The following is an 18,881-nucleotide window of genomic DNA, read 5'->3' as shown; positions in this document are numbered from 1 at the left end:
TTTGCATTGGTTGATCAGTCCTTTTGATTGGCCTGTTCAAAGAAAACCAGTGTGGTTTGACATGAACACGGAGAAATTCGGTTAACAGATCACCCTCCCAGACCAAGAGGGTCTGGCTATGAGATTCAGCTGGTAGATTTAAATGATGAAGTTGGATTTGCATATGTCGGCAATGAGCGTATCGAGTTGTGGATATTGAAGCAGGAGGACTCTTCCTGGGTGTTGCACTGTTGGTTTGATCATCAAAATATAACGCCTCCTCTGACTATTCCTCCGCTGACTACTAAAGTGGCGTTTTCGGGCTATTGGAACAAAGCCAGGGACATAGCATTTACCACTGACCGAGGGAAAAGGCTGTTTGTTTACACCCTCAAAACTGGTGATTTGCGACAACTTGACCATCCGGGTGATCATATGTCCGAATTAACACACATTCGATTGTTCCAAAGCAAAGTCCATGATATCAACACAAGGTTTAAATTAAACTGATCATATCAAGGTGCTAAGAGGTAGTTAATTAGTTGATGGTGGAGAGTACATACTTTTTATTTCTTGTTTGTTTCAAGTCCAGATTGCATATTTAATATCTATATAACCGATTATTCATTCATTCCACAACTTTCAAATCAATAATTAATGTTGACAAAACAGTTAAAACAGACTCCAATTTAGGATTTATATCCATGATGACCTGCAACTAAGTAATATCAAAACCCACAAACATCCCAAAATAGCATAGTTATAGCATTACAACAATCAAAAGACTATGATCATGTTAAGCATTTACAGCCCATCTAGCTTAATAATAATCATCACTTCTCCTGTATGTATATACATACACATCTACCCAAAAAAAACCTCTCCCTTAAATAAATATATATGACCATAATAACCCATATAATAATTGGGTAAGAATATATAACTTAATTTTCACCAATCGCACAAGGAATACAAGGTGGATCTTTAGCTTGGTCATCAGGAGTAATGTTTTCTAAGCATTGATCATGAAATGTATGTCCGCATGGAAGAACTGCAACGGGTGGTGGAACCGCGGGTTGGAACACCGAGCCTTCTGATGTTAAAGCAAGGTCCCTCTTGCATAGAAAGCACTTGTGTCCACTCAGTTTAGAAGTTGCACCAGGATCTGCATGTAATTGAAGTCATTACATGTTGCATTAATCAAAAGGTCTAGCTATGAATAAAACAGGTCAAACGAGTCAACAGTCACCCGTACTGTATTTATGTTTATTTTTACTAACTAAAAGCTCCTATATATTTATAAGATCTAGTATGTTACTATTAAGTTTATAGCAATACTGTTATTTGTTATTATATTTGACGTGTTAATAATTATTAACTGTAAATATGTGCAACACAAAGGTTGTAAGAGAGTTATACAAGAGCTCTTAAGACTAGCATACTGTAACATGATCACAATGAGCCCCATGATTATGAGATTTAGATTATTATCATAACATCATTGGTTTTGTGATCATATTTAATTGCATTATACTACCCATATATTGAAGCTACTTTATTACCCATCTCATGTGTATTCAGTTTTGTTTATACCAAATCTCACAAAAATGCCTCATGATCAATAATACCATTGTATCAAGGGGTGTAAACAAGCCGAACCGAGCTGCATGTGAGCTACTTGAGATCTGCTCTCTAAAACTCATAGTGAGCCGAGCTTAAATGATCTTGAACCAGAGCTCAAGCTTTTATTGAGGCTCATTTAATAAACAAGCTCAAGCCCAAGCTTCACATATAGAGGCATAGAGCTCAATCTGGCTCGTGAACAAGCCTTTTATTTATATAATTGTTGTTAGTATACTAAATATATATTTATATAATAATATTATTATTATATATAAAATATGATAAAAAATAATTAAATAATATATATCATATTATATATAAACATAAAGATCTTAACTGAAAGTAAATATCAAAATAGTTATAAAATATGTAGAAAAAAATAATTAAATAAATAATAAATAATATATGACTCGAGCTCAAGCTTTAGAAATAAAGTTCTAAACGAAACGAGCTCCAAGCCAAGCTTTCTTAAGTTAAACAAACCAAACTCAAGCCTAAACATGCTCGGGTTCAGCTCGGCGACACCCCTAATTGTACCAACATATCAATAAGCAAAGATTCAATGCAAAAAAAGTGGGAAATGACAAAAGTACCCATGTATAGAAGGTGAGATGATATACCTTTCCATTTAATATGAGAAACAGCAGGAGCACTTGCAACAGGAACCCGAGGTTTAACATTTGATGCACATGGTACAACAGAAGGAACACAAGCAGCAACAGCACCCGCAGGTTGAGTCCGTGACCCGGGTGGTATAGAAGAATGAACACCGGCAGTAGTTACAGGTATATATGGTTTTGGCATAGAGTGATGGACGGTTGGATGATTTATCTTCTGGCGTTGAACCCAATGAGGAGCTAATTGGGGTGCAACTGCGGTTCTCTTATGATGTGGCCTTACATGGAAGTCAAACTTTTGGGGTTGACTATCACTACTTGAAGCTGCATTTTTAACAAAAGATATATTATTTTCAATAAGAATATTTACACGTGATTAGGGTGCCTAATTACAAAAGAGATCATTTTCAATGAAAACCTAACTACTTTACTAAAGTGATTTAGAAAAGGTTTATGTGATACAAATAAAGCTTTTTTAATATATGAGCCTGGGCCTGAGCTTCACTTATCAAGCTCGTCTAGGCTCGCAAGCCTAAACGGGATTATTATTTATATAAGTTTTTGTTTAATATATTAAACATAGATTTATATAATAACTATTGTTATAAAAATATGAGAGAATACATAAACAATATAATTACGTTATATGTAAACACTACAACTATAAATACATATAAATAGATTAAAAAAATACCTAAATGCATAATACACGAGACATGCCCGAGCCCGAAATCGAGCTTAAAAAACTATTCACGAGCCAGGCTCAAGTTTTAGAAATATAATTCTATAAAGTCGATCTTGAGCTCTTGTATGTTAAAAGGGACAAGCTTGAGCTTACACTACTACATAAGACGCTACAGGATCTTGTTGCATCTTTCAAGTTTTTGTTGTACAAATTGCAAATAGTGTGACATACCATTGGTGGAAGGTGCTTCTTGGTGACCTTTAGGAAGTTGAATCATTGCATTTTTAGATTGGCCTGAAAAACATATAAAACAAGCATCAAATATGCAACATTGCCAACACAGAATTGAATTGTATTAACCTCAAACACGTGTATTTTATTACCGTATGTAAAGTAGGGTTCTTGATAATTCACCGGGTAACTATCAGGAGCACCATCAATTCCACCTGATTTGCATGAAACATATCTCAAGTAAACAATAAAATAACCCCAATCTTATTGAGAAGAAAAAAAATGAAGCAAATTTAGGCCTGTAAACGAACCAAACGTGTAGCAAACCGTTAAGAGTGGAAGTTCATTTATGTTCGATAATTTACTAATTAAACAAACATGAACAAACTCTTTTTGTTCAATTAGTTAAATGAACAAACATGAACACATGCCCTGTCCGTTTATTTACGTTTGCGAACGTTCGTTATATATTCACTTATTTCTTTAGGCCCATTATAATTTTCTCTAGTTTATGAAATAAAGATATAACCTATAACAATTTAGTCAAGTTTTATAACTTTTATGCAGATGTTCAGTTTACTTTCAATTGGTTTTAGCTCTGTTATGTCCGTTTATGTTCGTTCATCTATGTTCAGCTATGTTCGTTCTTTTAGGTTCATAAACCATTCGTTTATACTGTTCATTACATAAACGAACACGAGCATATCCATCTTCCTAATGAACAAACACAAACAAGAAAACCTGTCCATGCTCAATCGTTTGTTCGCTTAAAGTTAATGAAGGAATACAAAAATGCTTCATTTGTGTTCGTTTTGTTCATTTGCAAGCCTAAAAGTAACCATACCAACAGGTCTATGATGTGGCATGCGGGTGTATCCTTTATCCGAAAATTGACGTATCTGACCTGGAAATACATAAGATATACAGCTAATTATTACAGAAGTCACCCTACAGTTGGAAGAAAACTTAAATCTATAACTAATAAATAACTATTCACTGCCACGTGTCATAATTCTGTGAGCCCAAACTACTTTTTCCTGCATATTTTATTTCACTTTCCACCTCCTGTAATATATAAATTTGCAACTTGCAAAATTAAAAAAGTTAATAACAATTTGAAACATATTGGGTTAAAAAAGAAATTTGATTTCCATCTCACCGACCCACTTTCTTCTCAACAGATTGGTATCTCTTTTCATTAAATGTTATTGCTTCATTACTTAAAAATATTTAGTTTATACGTAATTTCAATAACATCTTATCTCAAAGTATCATTTTACAATTCCTAAATCTTCATTACTAAGTATTTAATATTTCCTTTATTCTATCCGTGTAATACATGGGTTTCTAACCTAGTAGTAATTATATATCAACTACAATAAAATGAAAATGGCAGGTATCAAGATACCTGTATTAGTTGTCTGCAAGCTAGATAAATGTCCCTGAGAACTTTGAGGGCTATTTCTTGCACCGGATTCAACTCCAAACCTTTTGGGAAAGGGTGCATCGGTGCCAGCTAGACCACTGCCTACCCATGATACCCGAGGGGTTGTCCTCTGAGAAAACAGATTACCTCCAAGAACTTGAGAAGGTGAAGCATTTTGTGATATAACTTGTTCTGCAAGAAAATAATATAGTAAAAAAGCCTTATTGCTTCAATTATAAGAACACAGTTTATTTGTTGTAATATTGTATAGATATAGCACAAATAACAATTTGGTTTCTTTTATGCCTTTTCAGCAAAATGCTTGCCAGAAAACTGTAAATTGATGAAAAATAACTTTTAAGCTTTTGTCACATATACAGTCCAGACTTGTAAAATGACAAAAATGCTCTGAAATATACTAAAAGATCAATAAATGGATTGTCAAAACATAACTTTTGGTAGGTTCAAGGGCATTTTTGTCAATTCAACTATAAATGTGGCGAAGTCTTTGAAAAATTGACTATTTTGCTTTATAGTTTTTAAATATACCTTGCTTAATATCACACAAATATTCAAGATCAAACAATTACCTTGCTTACCTGCATAATTTGGGCTGTTGACAGTTTTAGAACGAAAATGTTGTAGATGTTCTGCCTGTTCATACGGTGTATAACAAGAGGTCATCCATGAAGGCTTAACAAACTCTCGTGGTTTCAAGTTTTGTTGTTGGGAATTAAAGAAGTGAGCAGAATTCCCACCAAAAGTTCCTGAATGCTCAAGCTGATCACGTTTATAACTATCCAAATCACCAAACCTTATATTCCCGCTATCACTTTGTTGCATTTGTGAAACATGATTCCGGCTCGAACCCAGCATGCTATTTGACATACTATGGTTACTGAAACCACTATTGTTTCTTTGAAAATCCATAAAGTCGGTGTTTAAAGTTTGACATGCAGCTTTTCGAACATGAACAGTCTTTAACTCAGTTGAAGCTGCTTCTGTTAGCTTGTCAACTCTTCCAATCTGCCTATCATTTTGCTGCATTGGTAAAAGATGATGAGGGCTAGAACCCATAAAACCATCATCATTGTTGGTTAAGTTCATGCGACTGACATGACTATAATGGTTAGAAAAGCCACTATTGTTACTCTGAGAACCCATAAATCCACCATCAAAAGTTTGACTGGTAGCTTTCCGAGCACGAGCTATCTTTAACTCATTTAAAGTTGCTTCTTTTCGCTTACAAGAAATCTCTCTGCTGTCTAGTTGAGAGCTAGGTACAGTTTGTGAAGTGTCTCCAAGTCCAAGACTCAAAAAACTACCCTCAAATTCCCCTTGAACCCCACTATGATTGGTATTAAAACCAACATTGTTTCTTGTATGAACTGGTGCAGTGTCTCTAGGGCTAAATAAAAAAGATGAACCAGCAATATCTATATTCACCTGTGGTCTGCTAAAACATTCAAAACTTGACTCATTACGCCCTTGATTCATATACTGTTGGCCTCGTCCCGTGTTACAGTCTGATAATAATGGAAATTCTTGGATATTTGTGTTAGCTGAATTAGAATTCCGATTAAATTGAGGATTTTGTAAGCTATTAGGATTCATCGAATAACCCCTAGGGTTTCCAATAGGTTCAGGGACCCCTTGTGCAACAGGCTGATGAATCTCTTCCCAACCAGCAATAGAAAGGGGCATATCTAAGAAGGAATCAAAATCATCTTCATCAACATTTATTCTGCTACTTCCCATCATCGAATGATTCTGTCAACAATAATCTATATAAGTTAGCACAACATAATCTCTACACATGAACAAAGCAATTAGCCAAATTATTGATCTCCAAAACCAATAAATCCCTAATTAGGTCAAATTAGCCCCAAAAGTCAACCAAATAACAAAACGCTTCACTAATCCATCATTCTAAACAAAATCCACGAGAACTAACCAGAATTGAAACCCTAGGATTATTTTATTTAAAAGCCTAAAATGCTTAAAGTATGCCCCTTTAACACCAACCAGGTCACATAACAGTCATTATTCATTAATGTGATCACACTACTGGCGCGGATAGCTTAAGCGCTACGAAAGCTAACAATTGACTGTTTATCAATATAAATATCTGCTACATCCCATCATCAAATGATTCAATTTGAGCACAAAATAATCTCTACACAAACGATTGGTCAAACTATTGACCTCCAAAAACAACTAAATCCCCAATAAGATCAAATTAGGCCCCAAAATCTCAACCAAATAACAAAATCTTCACTAATAGAGATCAATTACCAAGCAATAAACACATGCACAATCCATCATCTAAACAAAAACAAGTTACGAGAGCTAATCAATACCTAAATCCTAAAATGCTTCAAGTATGAGCCCTTAAAACACCAACCAAGTCACACGACAGTCATGAATGTGATCAAATTACTGGTGCTGATAGCTTAAGAGCTACAAAACCTAACAATTGACTGTTTATCAATATCATCTTCATCATCATTTGTTCTGCTACTTCCCATTATGGAACAATTCTGTCAATAATCTGAAAGTAAGCACAACATAATCTCTATACATCAACAAAACTACTGGCCAAATTATTAATCTCCAAAACCAATAAACCCCAAATTAGGTCTAATTAACCCCAAAACTCACCCAAATAACAAACCACTTCACTAACAAAGAGACACAATTCACAATTGTAAGCAAAATCACGGTACGAAAACTAATCAGAACAGAAAGCCTACGAGTATTGGAACTAAAAGCCCAGAATGCTTAAAGTGTGAGCCCTTAAAACACCAACCAAGTCACATAACAGTCATGAATATCATCAAATTACTGGCGCAGATAGGTTAAGAGCTACGAAACCTAACAATCAACCGTTTATCTATATCATCTTCATCAACATTTAATCTACTAATAATATCAACAGTCGATAATAATCTAAAAATGAGCACAACATAATCTCTACACATCAACAATACTATTTGGCCAAATTAGGTCAAATTAACCCTCAAAACTCAACCAAATAACAGAACACTTGACTAATAATATCAACAGTAACACAATCCACCATTCTAAGCCAAAATCACGTTACGAAAACTAATCAAAACCTAAATCCTACGATTACTGAAACTAAAAGTACGAATGTGATGAAATTAGTGGCGCAGGTAGCTTAAGAGCTACGAAACCTAATCATCGCACAATAATCGCAATCGGAATAATAATAATAATAATAATAATAATAATAATAATCAGATAACTTACAGCTATAGATATAGATGATGAGCGGTTACTAACCGAACAACTAATAATATAAATAATCAACGATCGGAACAGAATGAAGGTGAAATTTGAACAAATAATAATAATAATAATAATAATAATTAACATAAAATGAAGATACGATTAAAAGTGTTCATACTTACGAGTGCCCAGTGACGGTGAGAGAGAGAAAGAGAGAACGGAGAGTTTTAAAGGGTTCGGTGAGGGGGCCACAACGCAGGTGACGTCACCTGGCACGTGGAAACTATTCGGGGCCTCTGTTGACGTGTCACTGCTTCTCGTTCGTGACAGGCGGCAGGGTTTTAGCCTTTGAAATGAATAAAACACGATGATGGCAGGATGGTAATTTGCTACAATGAAAGAGGGTGTTATTGAGAAAGTATGAGTTTCCCCACGGGTGAAGGTAAGTTTGGAATGACCCAGATACTGTTAGGCATCAATATGTATGCGAGAAAAGTAATCAAAGAAGAAAGATGAGAGGTCAATATGGGGAACAATAGAGCGGTTTATGTAAACACAAAATTTTCGGTTTACAATTGTTTCGTACTTATTCGTAAGTACACAGCTAGATTAAGAAAAATAACTTTGTAATTATTACTACAATAATAATTATAACTACAAAAATGTTTTAAATATCTATACTCAGGTAGACGAGGAGAGCACTGGATGCATAGATGATATACTCGGTGTCAATCAAGCTCATTCCGCCTTTTCAATTAGTTAGGGATCCTATAGGTCTCCTATAATCAGTTCGATTCCCATTGTTCTTCGAATTAGAGATGTACAAATGGATGTTATGGAAAGTATATACGTGTGGGATAGGAATGAAATGAGATATGGAATTGGAGATATTCGTCTTCAACTACTAAGGAAGTCCTTGAGCTTAATCATTTGAAGCTCCCCTTGATCGTATTCAGTTCTCCTTTTGCTAGTGATTCTTGGGTCTAGATCTATGTTCAATTGGAATAACTTGATTCCTTAGTAGGTGAACATTTTCAGTTATAAAGAGAGACTGATAGAAAGATTACATGCTTGAGTGACTCTTTCAAAGAGGGGTATTTCTTTAACCTCAACCTTGTGTCCATTATGTGAAGACATTGCGGAGACAGTGGATCACTTACTAACATTGTGTAGGTCGGCACACGAAATTTGGTAGAAATTGGTGTATGATGCAAAATTCCTCCAATCTTTGATTTCTTGCGTCAAGACTTTTTGGAATTTTACAAACAAATTCTCTTTAGGTTAAGGGTAATGGGGCTTGGTTGAGCCCCAAGTGATCCAATCAAAACCCGACATGTAGGCGATGACATGGCCCAGGATCAAGCCCCATCGTCCGCGCCCCTGATCACATGAAGGGTGTAGTGGTGTTCGTGAGCCCCAAGTGATCCAACGACTATTTGTTTAAACTTTAACTAGCCAACGGCTAGTTGATCGTCCCACGGTCCCGGCCACCCCCCTCGTCCGCTCCCCTGATCACATGAAGGGTATAGTGGTGTTCGCGAGCCACCTAGGCAACCACCTAGATCACGCCCAGTCGTTCACCCCCACTACCCTTGGCCTTATAAAGAAAAGACTGCAAGCAATTTTAATTACAACATGGTGGTGTATTTGGCGCGCAGAACGAAAAAGTGTTCAACGACATAGGTGTCACATCTCACAAACTATTGGAAGATATCAAACCGATATTCTTCTATAGGTGAACAATAGGGACAAAGGTGTAACATATATTGGGTCGCTTGATGTTACTTTTGTTTTCGACGCTCATTCACCTTCTTTTGTATGCTGTGGGGTGTGCCTAGATCCTTGCTAGTGTCTTCCTTTGTTTTATTATAATGTCGTCATTAAAAAAGAAAAAGAAAATATAACATGTCTATCATATAGGTTAAAACGAATAAAGCTCGTTCAATAAATAGGTGAACATTAATTTATAGGTTTTGTTTTGGTATATACTAAAGTTATATATGCTAGTTGTTTGATATTTGTACCTCACAAATAATTAGTGTAGGTTCAAATCCTTGAAAGTGTAAGGTTAAATAGGATTTTAAGTGTAAAAAAAGAAATTTGTTGCTACAGAAACAATTTTCATAAATGAATCTGTTTTTCATCACATAACCTTTAACTTTTCAAAAACTATATCTAATGGTTCTAACCACCCATTCTTCGATCTATTTCATCCGTTTCTTCCAATCTCGAGCTAAATATGTAAACCATGTGTCGTTGAGTTGGATTAACTAAAACATTTCAAGCACATAATGACAAAAATGTTTTATTTGAGTTGAATTAATTAACTAATTAACGCTTTAAATTATTACTTAGTCGCTATATGTTACTCATTTCTTAAATTAGTTAGCTACCTAACCTAATTGTGTTATCATATTGATGTTTCTACACCTTAGAGGAGGGATTCTAGTACGTTTATAACCTAATGTAGTAATTTATACTGTTTTGAATTGTATTGCATAATTGTTACCGTGTTTATTGTTTTTCAAAGTGATTAGAGGGGGTTGAGTTTGGAATAACAGGGCCTACGATGCGCCTACAATTTCGTTAAGCACCTTCGTACAGTAAACCCTCATGTCATCGAATCCGCATAACCAAAGGGATCAAACTAAGGGGTCCGGTCCGCTCACCCTTCCACTAGAATTCGTTAGAATTGTTGGTCTAAAAATATTTTTTTATATAACATGTGTTGGACCATCTTATTAAATTTGATAAAGAAAACTCTAGGTGTATCCCTCATCTTGTGGGACTCTTATGTTGATGATCACTTTCCTAAAAGAAAAATTATCTCAACACGAGGGTTAGATAAACTTTTGTGCTAAGCCATATGTCAAATAAAAAAATAATAACTTTTATTATTGGAAGACAGTTTATTTCAATATTGACATGACTAACAATTGACAAGTGCTTTGTCAAATATCTTTCTACTAGGGTCATCTCGACCGCATTTGGTTTGTTCCACTAAACTACTTGATTTGAGCTCGGTTTAACTCCATCATAAAATGCTTCGCCATGTGATGGTCCTTGTTTTGGAGGTGGTGGTGACCTCTTAGTTCGGTCGTAAGTAATATGTGGATCATATGACGATGACAATGGAGGAGACTGTGATAACAAGAGTTCTTCTTGATCTCCTGTTATCATTTGAAATAAGCTTGGTTTAACTCCATCATAAAACGCTTCGCCGTGTGATGGTCCTTCTTTTGGAGGTGGAGGTGACCTCTTAGTTCGACCATAAGTAATCTGGAGATCATATGACGATGACAATGGAGGAGACTGTGGTAACAAGAGTTCTTCTTGATCTCTTGTTACCATTTGAATAAGTGTTGGCGCCACTTGAAACCGTGGTTGACCATCAAAGCTTCCTATTATAGACACGTTTGCAAACAAAGTCGTTAATCACAAAAGCTATAGCTAGAAACTAAAAAAGAAACAGAAAAATAGAAGCAAAAAATAGGTTTATTTAGTTATACCACGTAAATGTCTAGTGTTATAAGCTTCAAGAAGAAGAAAGAGAGTTAAGGAGAGTAAAGCAAACTTCATGGTCTTCATTGTTGAGAACTAGTAAGATTACGCCAAAAAGAAAATGTGAATAAATGAATGTCGAAGAGTGTATCTATGGCTAATATATATGCAGTCATCCAATAAGAATATAGTCAAGATATAGCAACTTATGTAATTATAATTATAATTATATTACTTTTTGGTTTCACAATTCAATTTAACTTTTTTTATATGTTTATATTTAACCTTTATACTTTATATAATACGTTAAAAAAATTTCAAATTTCATTCAACTTGATTTTCTTTTATAAGTTACGTTCGCCTACTTTTTTTTTTAAGTTGAATATGCACTTTCACTGTCGGGCACCGACATATTACTATGTAGTTTCTAATTAGTTTTCAATCATGTAACTAGAAATTCTCTACTATAAACGCCACTCGCTTACCCACCAAGGGCTCCTATCTCTTGGATCTTGTTCGGGCGAAGCTCACCGCCCCGTGGAATCCTTGTTGTGGGGGTGCTGACCTCTTGAACCACCTGGTTTGTTGGTTCCTAAGATTACAATAGTCTTGAACAAGCTAGTTGTATACGCCTTAGAGGCGGTTCAAATATTTTGGATGTCCAAATGCAAAGTGAAGTCAGAACCTTGCATATATTCCAGTTATGGCTTTAAGATCACAGTATATAATTAAGTTGGACATTGCACACTTAATTCCTTATCAGATTTAAAAACTATATTATAAACTTGTTATGAATTTTGACTTACGAAGTCTTTTAATAAATTGGAATTAAAACTTATTTCTATTTTCACATGACGAACACACGTAATTCTATATTATGATAAATATTAATGTTTAAACATACTTCCGTCAGACTCAATATTTAACTACTCACATGACCTATAACTGTTTGACCAACATTAATTAATAACACATTTTAAGCAGTAAGCAACTATATATATTCGACATCGTATTTAAATACCCTAGTGACGTAAGATAGCAGCCGGTCCCACCTATCTTCATTTGATGTACGTGAATAATCCGGTACATGCACTTAGCAATGGGTGTGTTGGATCAGCTGGTTTTGTAGGAGCCGCTGGTGGACTCCGGTTAACTCGACCATACATGCCATGTCCTTGTGAATCATTTGGGTCCGGACTTGTTGGCTTTGTTGGGTCATCTCGGCCGTATTTGGCTTGTTCCATTGAACCATCTTGTTTTGAGCTTGGTTTAGGTGGCGAGTTAACACGGCCCAAAGTTTCTTGGACTTTTGATGGTGCACCCTTGGGCGGTGGTGGTGGTGATGGGTTAACTTGGACATAAGTTGCTTGGCCCTTTGACGGTGCTACCTTTGGCGGCGGTGGTGGTGATGAGTTAACACTGCCAAAAGTTTCTTGGCCCTTTGACGGTGCTACTTTTGGCGGTGGTGGTGATGAGTTAACTCGGCCATAAGTAGTATGGTCATATGACGATGACAATAGAGAAGATTGTGGTAACCGGAGTTCTTGTTCTCTGGTTACCATTTGAATTACGGCCCCGTCAAACAGGGGCCGTCCTTCAAAGCTTCCTTTCATAGACAAGTCTACAAAACAAAACGAATTATTAATCACAAAGCTAGAAAGAAAATAATGAAACTAACAAAATTAAGTTATTTAATTATACCACGTAAATGTCTGGCATTATAAGCTTCAAGAAGAACAAAAAGAGTTAACGAGACCAAAGCAAACTTCATGGTCGCCATTGAGGTCAGCTTGTAAGCTTATGCAAAGAAGAAAGTGATAATGAATGAATATTCAAGAGTGCAACTATCTATGGGTATTTATATGTACAATCTTCCAATAAGAATATAGTCATTATTTTTTAATTTATGTAGTTGACTAAATCAATAACGACCTTCTACCACGCGTTTGACCAAATGCAACCAGTGATTCTTCTATGGTTTAGTATAAACGAACTAAAAATTTTCAACTTGATGTATTAAATCTGAAAACTTTATTATATCATATAATAGGTAACGTACAAAACAGATAGTTGGATATATTTGTAAATCCTTTTACCACGTAAATTGTCATTTACCGTCTCGTCCATCAAAACTAAACCATCTGAATCTCATTAAACAAAGAAAACATTACATGGACGTTAATTTTTGGTATACTGGTATGAAAAGAGTCAAAGACTTAAGATAACTTATGTCTTCTCCTTTGGAAACTACGTATTTAGTTTTTATTTTTCAATATTCAATTAAATATAACACATATATATAGTTTTTGAAAGTAAACAGTGTTAATTTTCTGTTAATTCTTTTATTAAAATGGTGGTTGTTATAAATAAATAACGAAATACGCACACCCTAAGAACCTCCATCTTTATGTGCCGCGTTCACTCTCCGCCTTTATGAGCCAACGGCAGTTCTTGTGTCGGGCATTGGCCATAATTCCGATCGAAATCTTCACAACATCGATTGAAAGTGGCTTAAATGACAAATAGGGGTGCAAACGAGCCGAGCCCGAGCTCGGTTCGTTTCGAGCTCTATTTCAAAGCTCGAGCTCGGCTCGTGAATAGATTTTCAAGCTCGGGCTCGGCTCATTTACTATATTTATCAATTAATTTTTATTTAATTATAATAATTTTATATATTTTTTCAATTATAATTTTACGTATAAAATAGTATACATTATTTAGTTATTTTTATTTATATCTTCATCACATTATATATAACAATTAATAATTATTAAATATATATTTTAAAAATTATATGAATGACATACTCGTTTAGGCTCGCGAGTCGGCTCGAGCTCGATAAGTGAATCCCGGGCTCGATTCAGGTCGGCTCAATCAAGCTTTTTACGAGTCGATCTTGAGTAGTTCACATGCAGCTTGGCTCGTCGGCACCCTAATAACAAATGATTCATAACAGTTGCCATCCGTTGACTGTGTATGTGTGTGTTTATTTTTATTATAAGACGTATATGTATTTTGTTTTACATAAAAAATCAATGTTTTAATTAGTTTTTAAACAATATTCTAAAGTCTAAAACGACAAAACAATTCATACTACTACCATCCGTTGACTAGCTATGTTCTTGAGTCCAGCATGGCAAGTTTTATTCCTAGTAGTCTACTTGATATTTGATAACTATTTAAAGACTGAATAATTAATAAAAATATTGCCTTTTTGAATTTTAAGTGTGAACCGAACGAATGAATTCTTTGAAATTACTATCGATATAAAATTTGCCGTGTCTGACCTTTGAACGCAAAAAGGTTACGTATAATACAAAACTTATTGACATATTCAACACAAATTAATGAAACGAACCCGGATACGAAGAAAAATAATTCAGTACGAGTAACAAGACATCTTTTTGGATACGAAATCGAGTAGGTATTATTTTTTCATATTTTCAGGAAGGTTTCATTTGTTCTAGTTACCCCTATTTCATCACATATATTGTGTAATTGATGCTTCGGCCGGTTCACATGGATGCATAATTTATTTCAACGATTTCAATGAGCCGATTCGATAATTTTGTTATTTCAAATCTTTTGTTGAAAATCTATTTAATTTCTTGCACCAACAATCACTTATAGGAGGATGAGTTCACACAAGTCTTGATAGGCCTGTTTCAATTTAACTCATGCAAAACTTATTGTATACCATGCCGATACACACTCCAACAAATGGGATGACTGAGCGGATAATTAACCGCCATAGGTCCGAGGTTGATTGAGCCTTACTTTCGATGTGCATCTACCTCAAAAGTGTTGGTATGATGCTTATCCCAACACTATTTTTCCTATAAAATGTGTAGTGTTTAGTGTTTTACCTTTTACTAGTCCACCGGCATTGGTGATATAACAATATTAGTTCCTTAACATTCAATAGTTATAATTAATCCAGTGTTTTATTAGCGTGTGAAAACCTTAATGTGCTTTGCACGTTGTTTAGATTGTTGACATCGTGACCTAATTATGGCTATCTTCAATATATTTTGATACTCTTCGATTCAAGTTACATTTTGTTGCGACCATCGAACTTGAGAGTACATATAGATCACCTATTTTTTTAGTTGTATGGTGTTCATGTTTTTTTGGTAAGCATTAGGTTCATTTATACCCCGTTATTGCACCTCTATTTTCATCGTTAAGTTTGTTAAATTAATACAAAATACAACATAAAGTTTATTCTACGTTGTAATCTCTTTAATACGTAACTACTTTCATTATAAAGAAAACAAATATATACTCCATCAACTAAACGAGTAAGACCTCATGCATGGCATGCGGTTCTTGAAGTCAAAGGCTTGGTAGTAGAACATATCAGTATAATAAAATATTATCTCATAGGTGTGAAATTAACTATAATATCTTGCTAATAATGCCAAAACAACCCCCCCCCCCCCACCCCACCCCCAATATTATTTTCTTTTACTCTCCTCTATTTTTTAATTAACGACTCTCACTTCATTTATGTATGATCTCTTTTGCATCAAAGAACACGAAAAAGACTATTGTCACACTAAACACAAAGAACACGCCTATTTATATATGCGCGCTTACATATATGTAACTATGTTATTGTACGAATAATACGAAGCGCACCCTAGGTTACGTATATGTAAGTTAGTAATTTAATATAATTCAATATTATTATCAGATTTATATGCAAAATTAACATATACTAGAGGCTAAAGCTACAAATATGTAGACAACAACACACTTTTAAGTAATTTAGTATGATGGCCGGATCTTTCATTTTGTTACCTCCCTTGTTGGTTTTTATTCGGTTGCTTCAAGAAATCCATGGATTGTGTAATTTGGTTCCGAATTTTGTTACAGTGTGAAGTATATATGTGAGATAGGAGCAGTGTTTTGAAACCCGGACCGGACCGGCCGGTCGGACCGGTCTGACCGGGACCCGCTGCAAACACCGGTCCAGTTCAAGGTATTTAGCCCGTTTTCTAACAAAACGGCCGGTTCTTACGGTTTGCGGTCGGCCCGGACCCGGTGAACCGTCGTGTGAACCGGTAGAAAGTAAAAAAGTAATAAAATCTAACATTCTAAAGTCTTCCGGCCGTTGTATATCCGGCGTTTCTGAAGAAAAGTGCGTTGTGAATGAGAAAACGGCATAGGGGTGCGAAGAAGATGGAGATGAATACAATGACACGATTCAGTCATTAAACTTACCTAATATCATATGAGATCAGATGAAATTAGGGTGGAGTCTTAGGCTATATGTAGTGGGCGCCGGTTAGTGGTGATTTTGGGCTACTGAGGGCGCAAACACTGCCCCCCTGGGCGATATTTGGGCGATTTGGGGTGAGGGCGGGATTAGTTTATCGCCGGCGAGATTGATTAATAATAATATAATAATAATAATGTTACCGTTGAACTTGATAACGGCTATATATTATATAATAATAATTTAAAAACTTAATATATATATCAAACCAATTAAACCATTTTCACCCTATCATACACAAACCCAAACATAAAAATACCAATCATTTTTATTATTTTCATACTTCTTCAAACTCAATGAGTTCCTCGGATTCCATGAACTCTGCCGAGAGTTGGGATCAATTAATCAGCGAAAGTCGAAGAATTCATCAGATTCATCAACAAGTGGCAGAAGAGCATTTAGAGGTCACGAACGCGGCTCGGGCCGTCGCCAATAACATGGTGTCCAGCTCTGCTTCATCTACGGCACCACGTAGACGGTCATATATCCTTCGGGATCGTACGCAAGCGAACGCTCGTTTAATGAAGGACTACTTCGACGACACACCTACATTTAACGACGCTATGTTTCGACGTCGTTTTCGGATGTCCAAGCGTTTATTTTTGCGCATCGTTGGAAAAATGGAGCGAGAGTATGAGTATTTTCAACAGAAACCCGACGCAAGAGGATATTTAGGATTCTCCGCCATCCAAAAGTGTACTTCGGCTCTACGCATCCTCGCATACGGCAACACGACCGATATCAATGACGAGTATTTAAAGATGGCTGAGAAAACAACGAGAGATGCGTTGGAGAATTTTTGCATCGGTAATATTTAAATTGTTTGTATTAACTATTGTTTTTAATATAAATATTGTTTAATAATTTATTTGTATAGGGATAATACAGTTATACTCTCGCTGTTATCTGAGGATTCTTACTTCAAACGACCTGACTCGCATATATGATGTACACGAAAGCAAACATTATTTTCCAGGCATGATCAGGAGTGTAGATTGCATGCATTGGGAGTTGGCCAACTGTCCAGCCGCATGGCGAGGTCAATACACTCGTGGTGACCATGGAGTGCCAACGGTTAGTCTTCAAGCCATTTGTTCACACGATCTCTGGATTTGGTCAGCCTACTTCGGCTCAGTTGGGTCCAACAATGACATAAACGTTCTCAACGCGTCACCCGTGTTAGAGTATTACATCAGCCGTAGCATACCATTCTTACCGTTTTATGCCAACGATACCTTATATCGTCACAGATACTAAGTGGGAGATGAGATATATCCAGAGTACTCGATCATCGTCAAGACGTTTCAAGACTCTATCGAAGAAAAAAGAGATTATTTTAAGAAGAAGCAAGAGTCCGCGAGAAAGGATATCGAGAGGTGTTTCGAGGTTCTAAAAAAACGTTGGCATTATGTGGAAAAACCTTGTCGTGTATGGACGTTAGCAAAAATGAGCGATGCCATGTATATGTGTATCATATTGCATAATATGATTTTAGAAGACGAGGGAAAAATAATATGTCAACACTATATACCCGGAAGCGTTCCAGAACAGTTCCCTGAACCAACCCAAGACCAGCGAACGTATAACATTCACCAGCTCACATCAAGTGATATACATAACCAACTGAAGGCGGATTTGGTTCAACACGTGTGGGATAATCGTCCCGTTGAGGACGGAGATGAGGACGGAGAGGAGGACGAAGGCGAGGAGGAGGACGAAGACGAGGACGGGGACGAAGACGAAGACGAATAGATTAGTTTTTTATTTGTATTTTATGTGTATTTTGTTGTGGTGTGTTTTTTTATTATAATTTATTTTTATTATTTGTGTGTTTTTTTTAGTTTTATGTATTTTTTTGTATTTATTTTTTAATTTTAATACATTTTTATTTAATTATTTAAATAAATTGGTTTTTATTTAATTAGTTTAATTATAAAAAAAATAATAAAAAAAAGACACTGTGGGCCCAACTTGTAGCCCTACACCATTACACCTTAAAAACAAATTTCCACTCCATGCTGACTGGGCGCCACGTGTCATAATTAGCCCCCAGTTGTAGCCCCTCCACTACACATGACGTTAGAGAGGAAGAAGACATGACGACGCTGCTTATAGTTAGGTTAAAACTTGAAACCAAGCTGCATTTTAGTTTTAGCCTTTAGATATAAACCTTTTATTATTTATTTATAAATTAAATAAGTTTCAGTTTCAAATATGACGGTCCACATTTCTATCATCTTTAATGTATTACGTATTATTAATTAAATTATTTATACTAGTTTTGTA

At 35.5% G+C, this 18,881-nt stretch overlaps 2 protein-coding genes across 2 annotated transcripts; both read right to left on the bottom strand.

Moving 5' to 3' along the window:
- Positions 1-409: 409 nt before the first annotated feature.
- Positions 410-3,193, bottom strand: LOC143581273 (uncharacterized). The gene is made up of 3 exons (XM_077064103.1): positions 3,136-3,193; positions 2,223-2,543; positions 410-1,144 (listed from the first exon to the last, which is right to left on the bottom strand). Exons 1-3 carry the CDS (start codon positions 3,179-3,181, stop codon positions 924-926), a joined length of 588 nt encoding a protein of 195 aa, XP_076920218.1. The 5' UTR covers positions 3,182-3,193; the 3' UTR covers positions 410-923.
- LOC143582139 (uncharacterized) lies at positions 3,189-6,476 on the bottom strand. Its single transcript, XM_077064774.1, has 5 exons — positions 5,161-6,476; positions 4,544-4,753; positions 3,980-4,039; positions 3,272-3,350; positions 3,189-3,198 (listed from the first exon to the last, which is right to left on the bottom strand). The coding sequence occupies exons 1-5, from the start codon at positions 6,320-6,322 to the stop codon at positions 3,189-3,191; spliced, it is 1,521 nt and encodes a 506-aa protein (XP_076920889.1). The 5' UTR covers positions 6,323-6,476.
- Positions 6,477-18,881: the final 12,405 nt, after the last annotated feature.

This window comes from Bidens hawaiensis, unplaced genomic scaffold (genome assembly GCF_021521415.1).
Source record: "Bidens hawaiensis isolate Kalapana, Puna unplaced genomic scaffold, B.hawaiensis_p1.1 tig00001511_1, whole genome shotgun sequence".
Classification (NCBI taxonomy): Eukaryota; Viridiplantae; Streptophyta; class Magnoliopsida; order Asterales; family Asteraceae; genus Bidens; species Bidens hawaiensis.
The sequence above is the reverse complement of the archived record's forward strand: the minus strand, read 5'-3'. Positions and strand labels throughout refer to the sequence as shown.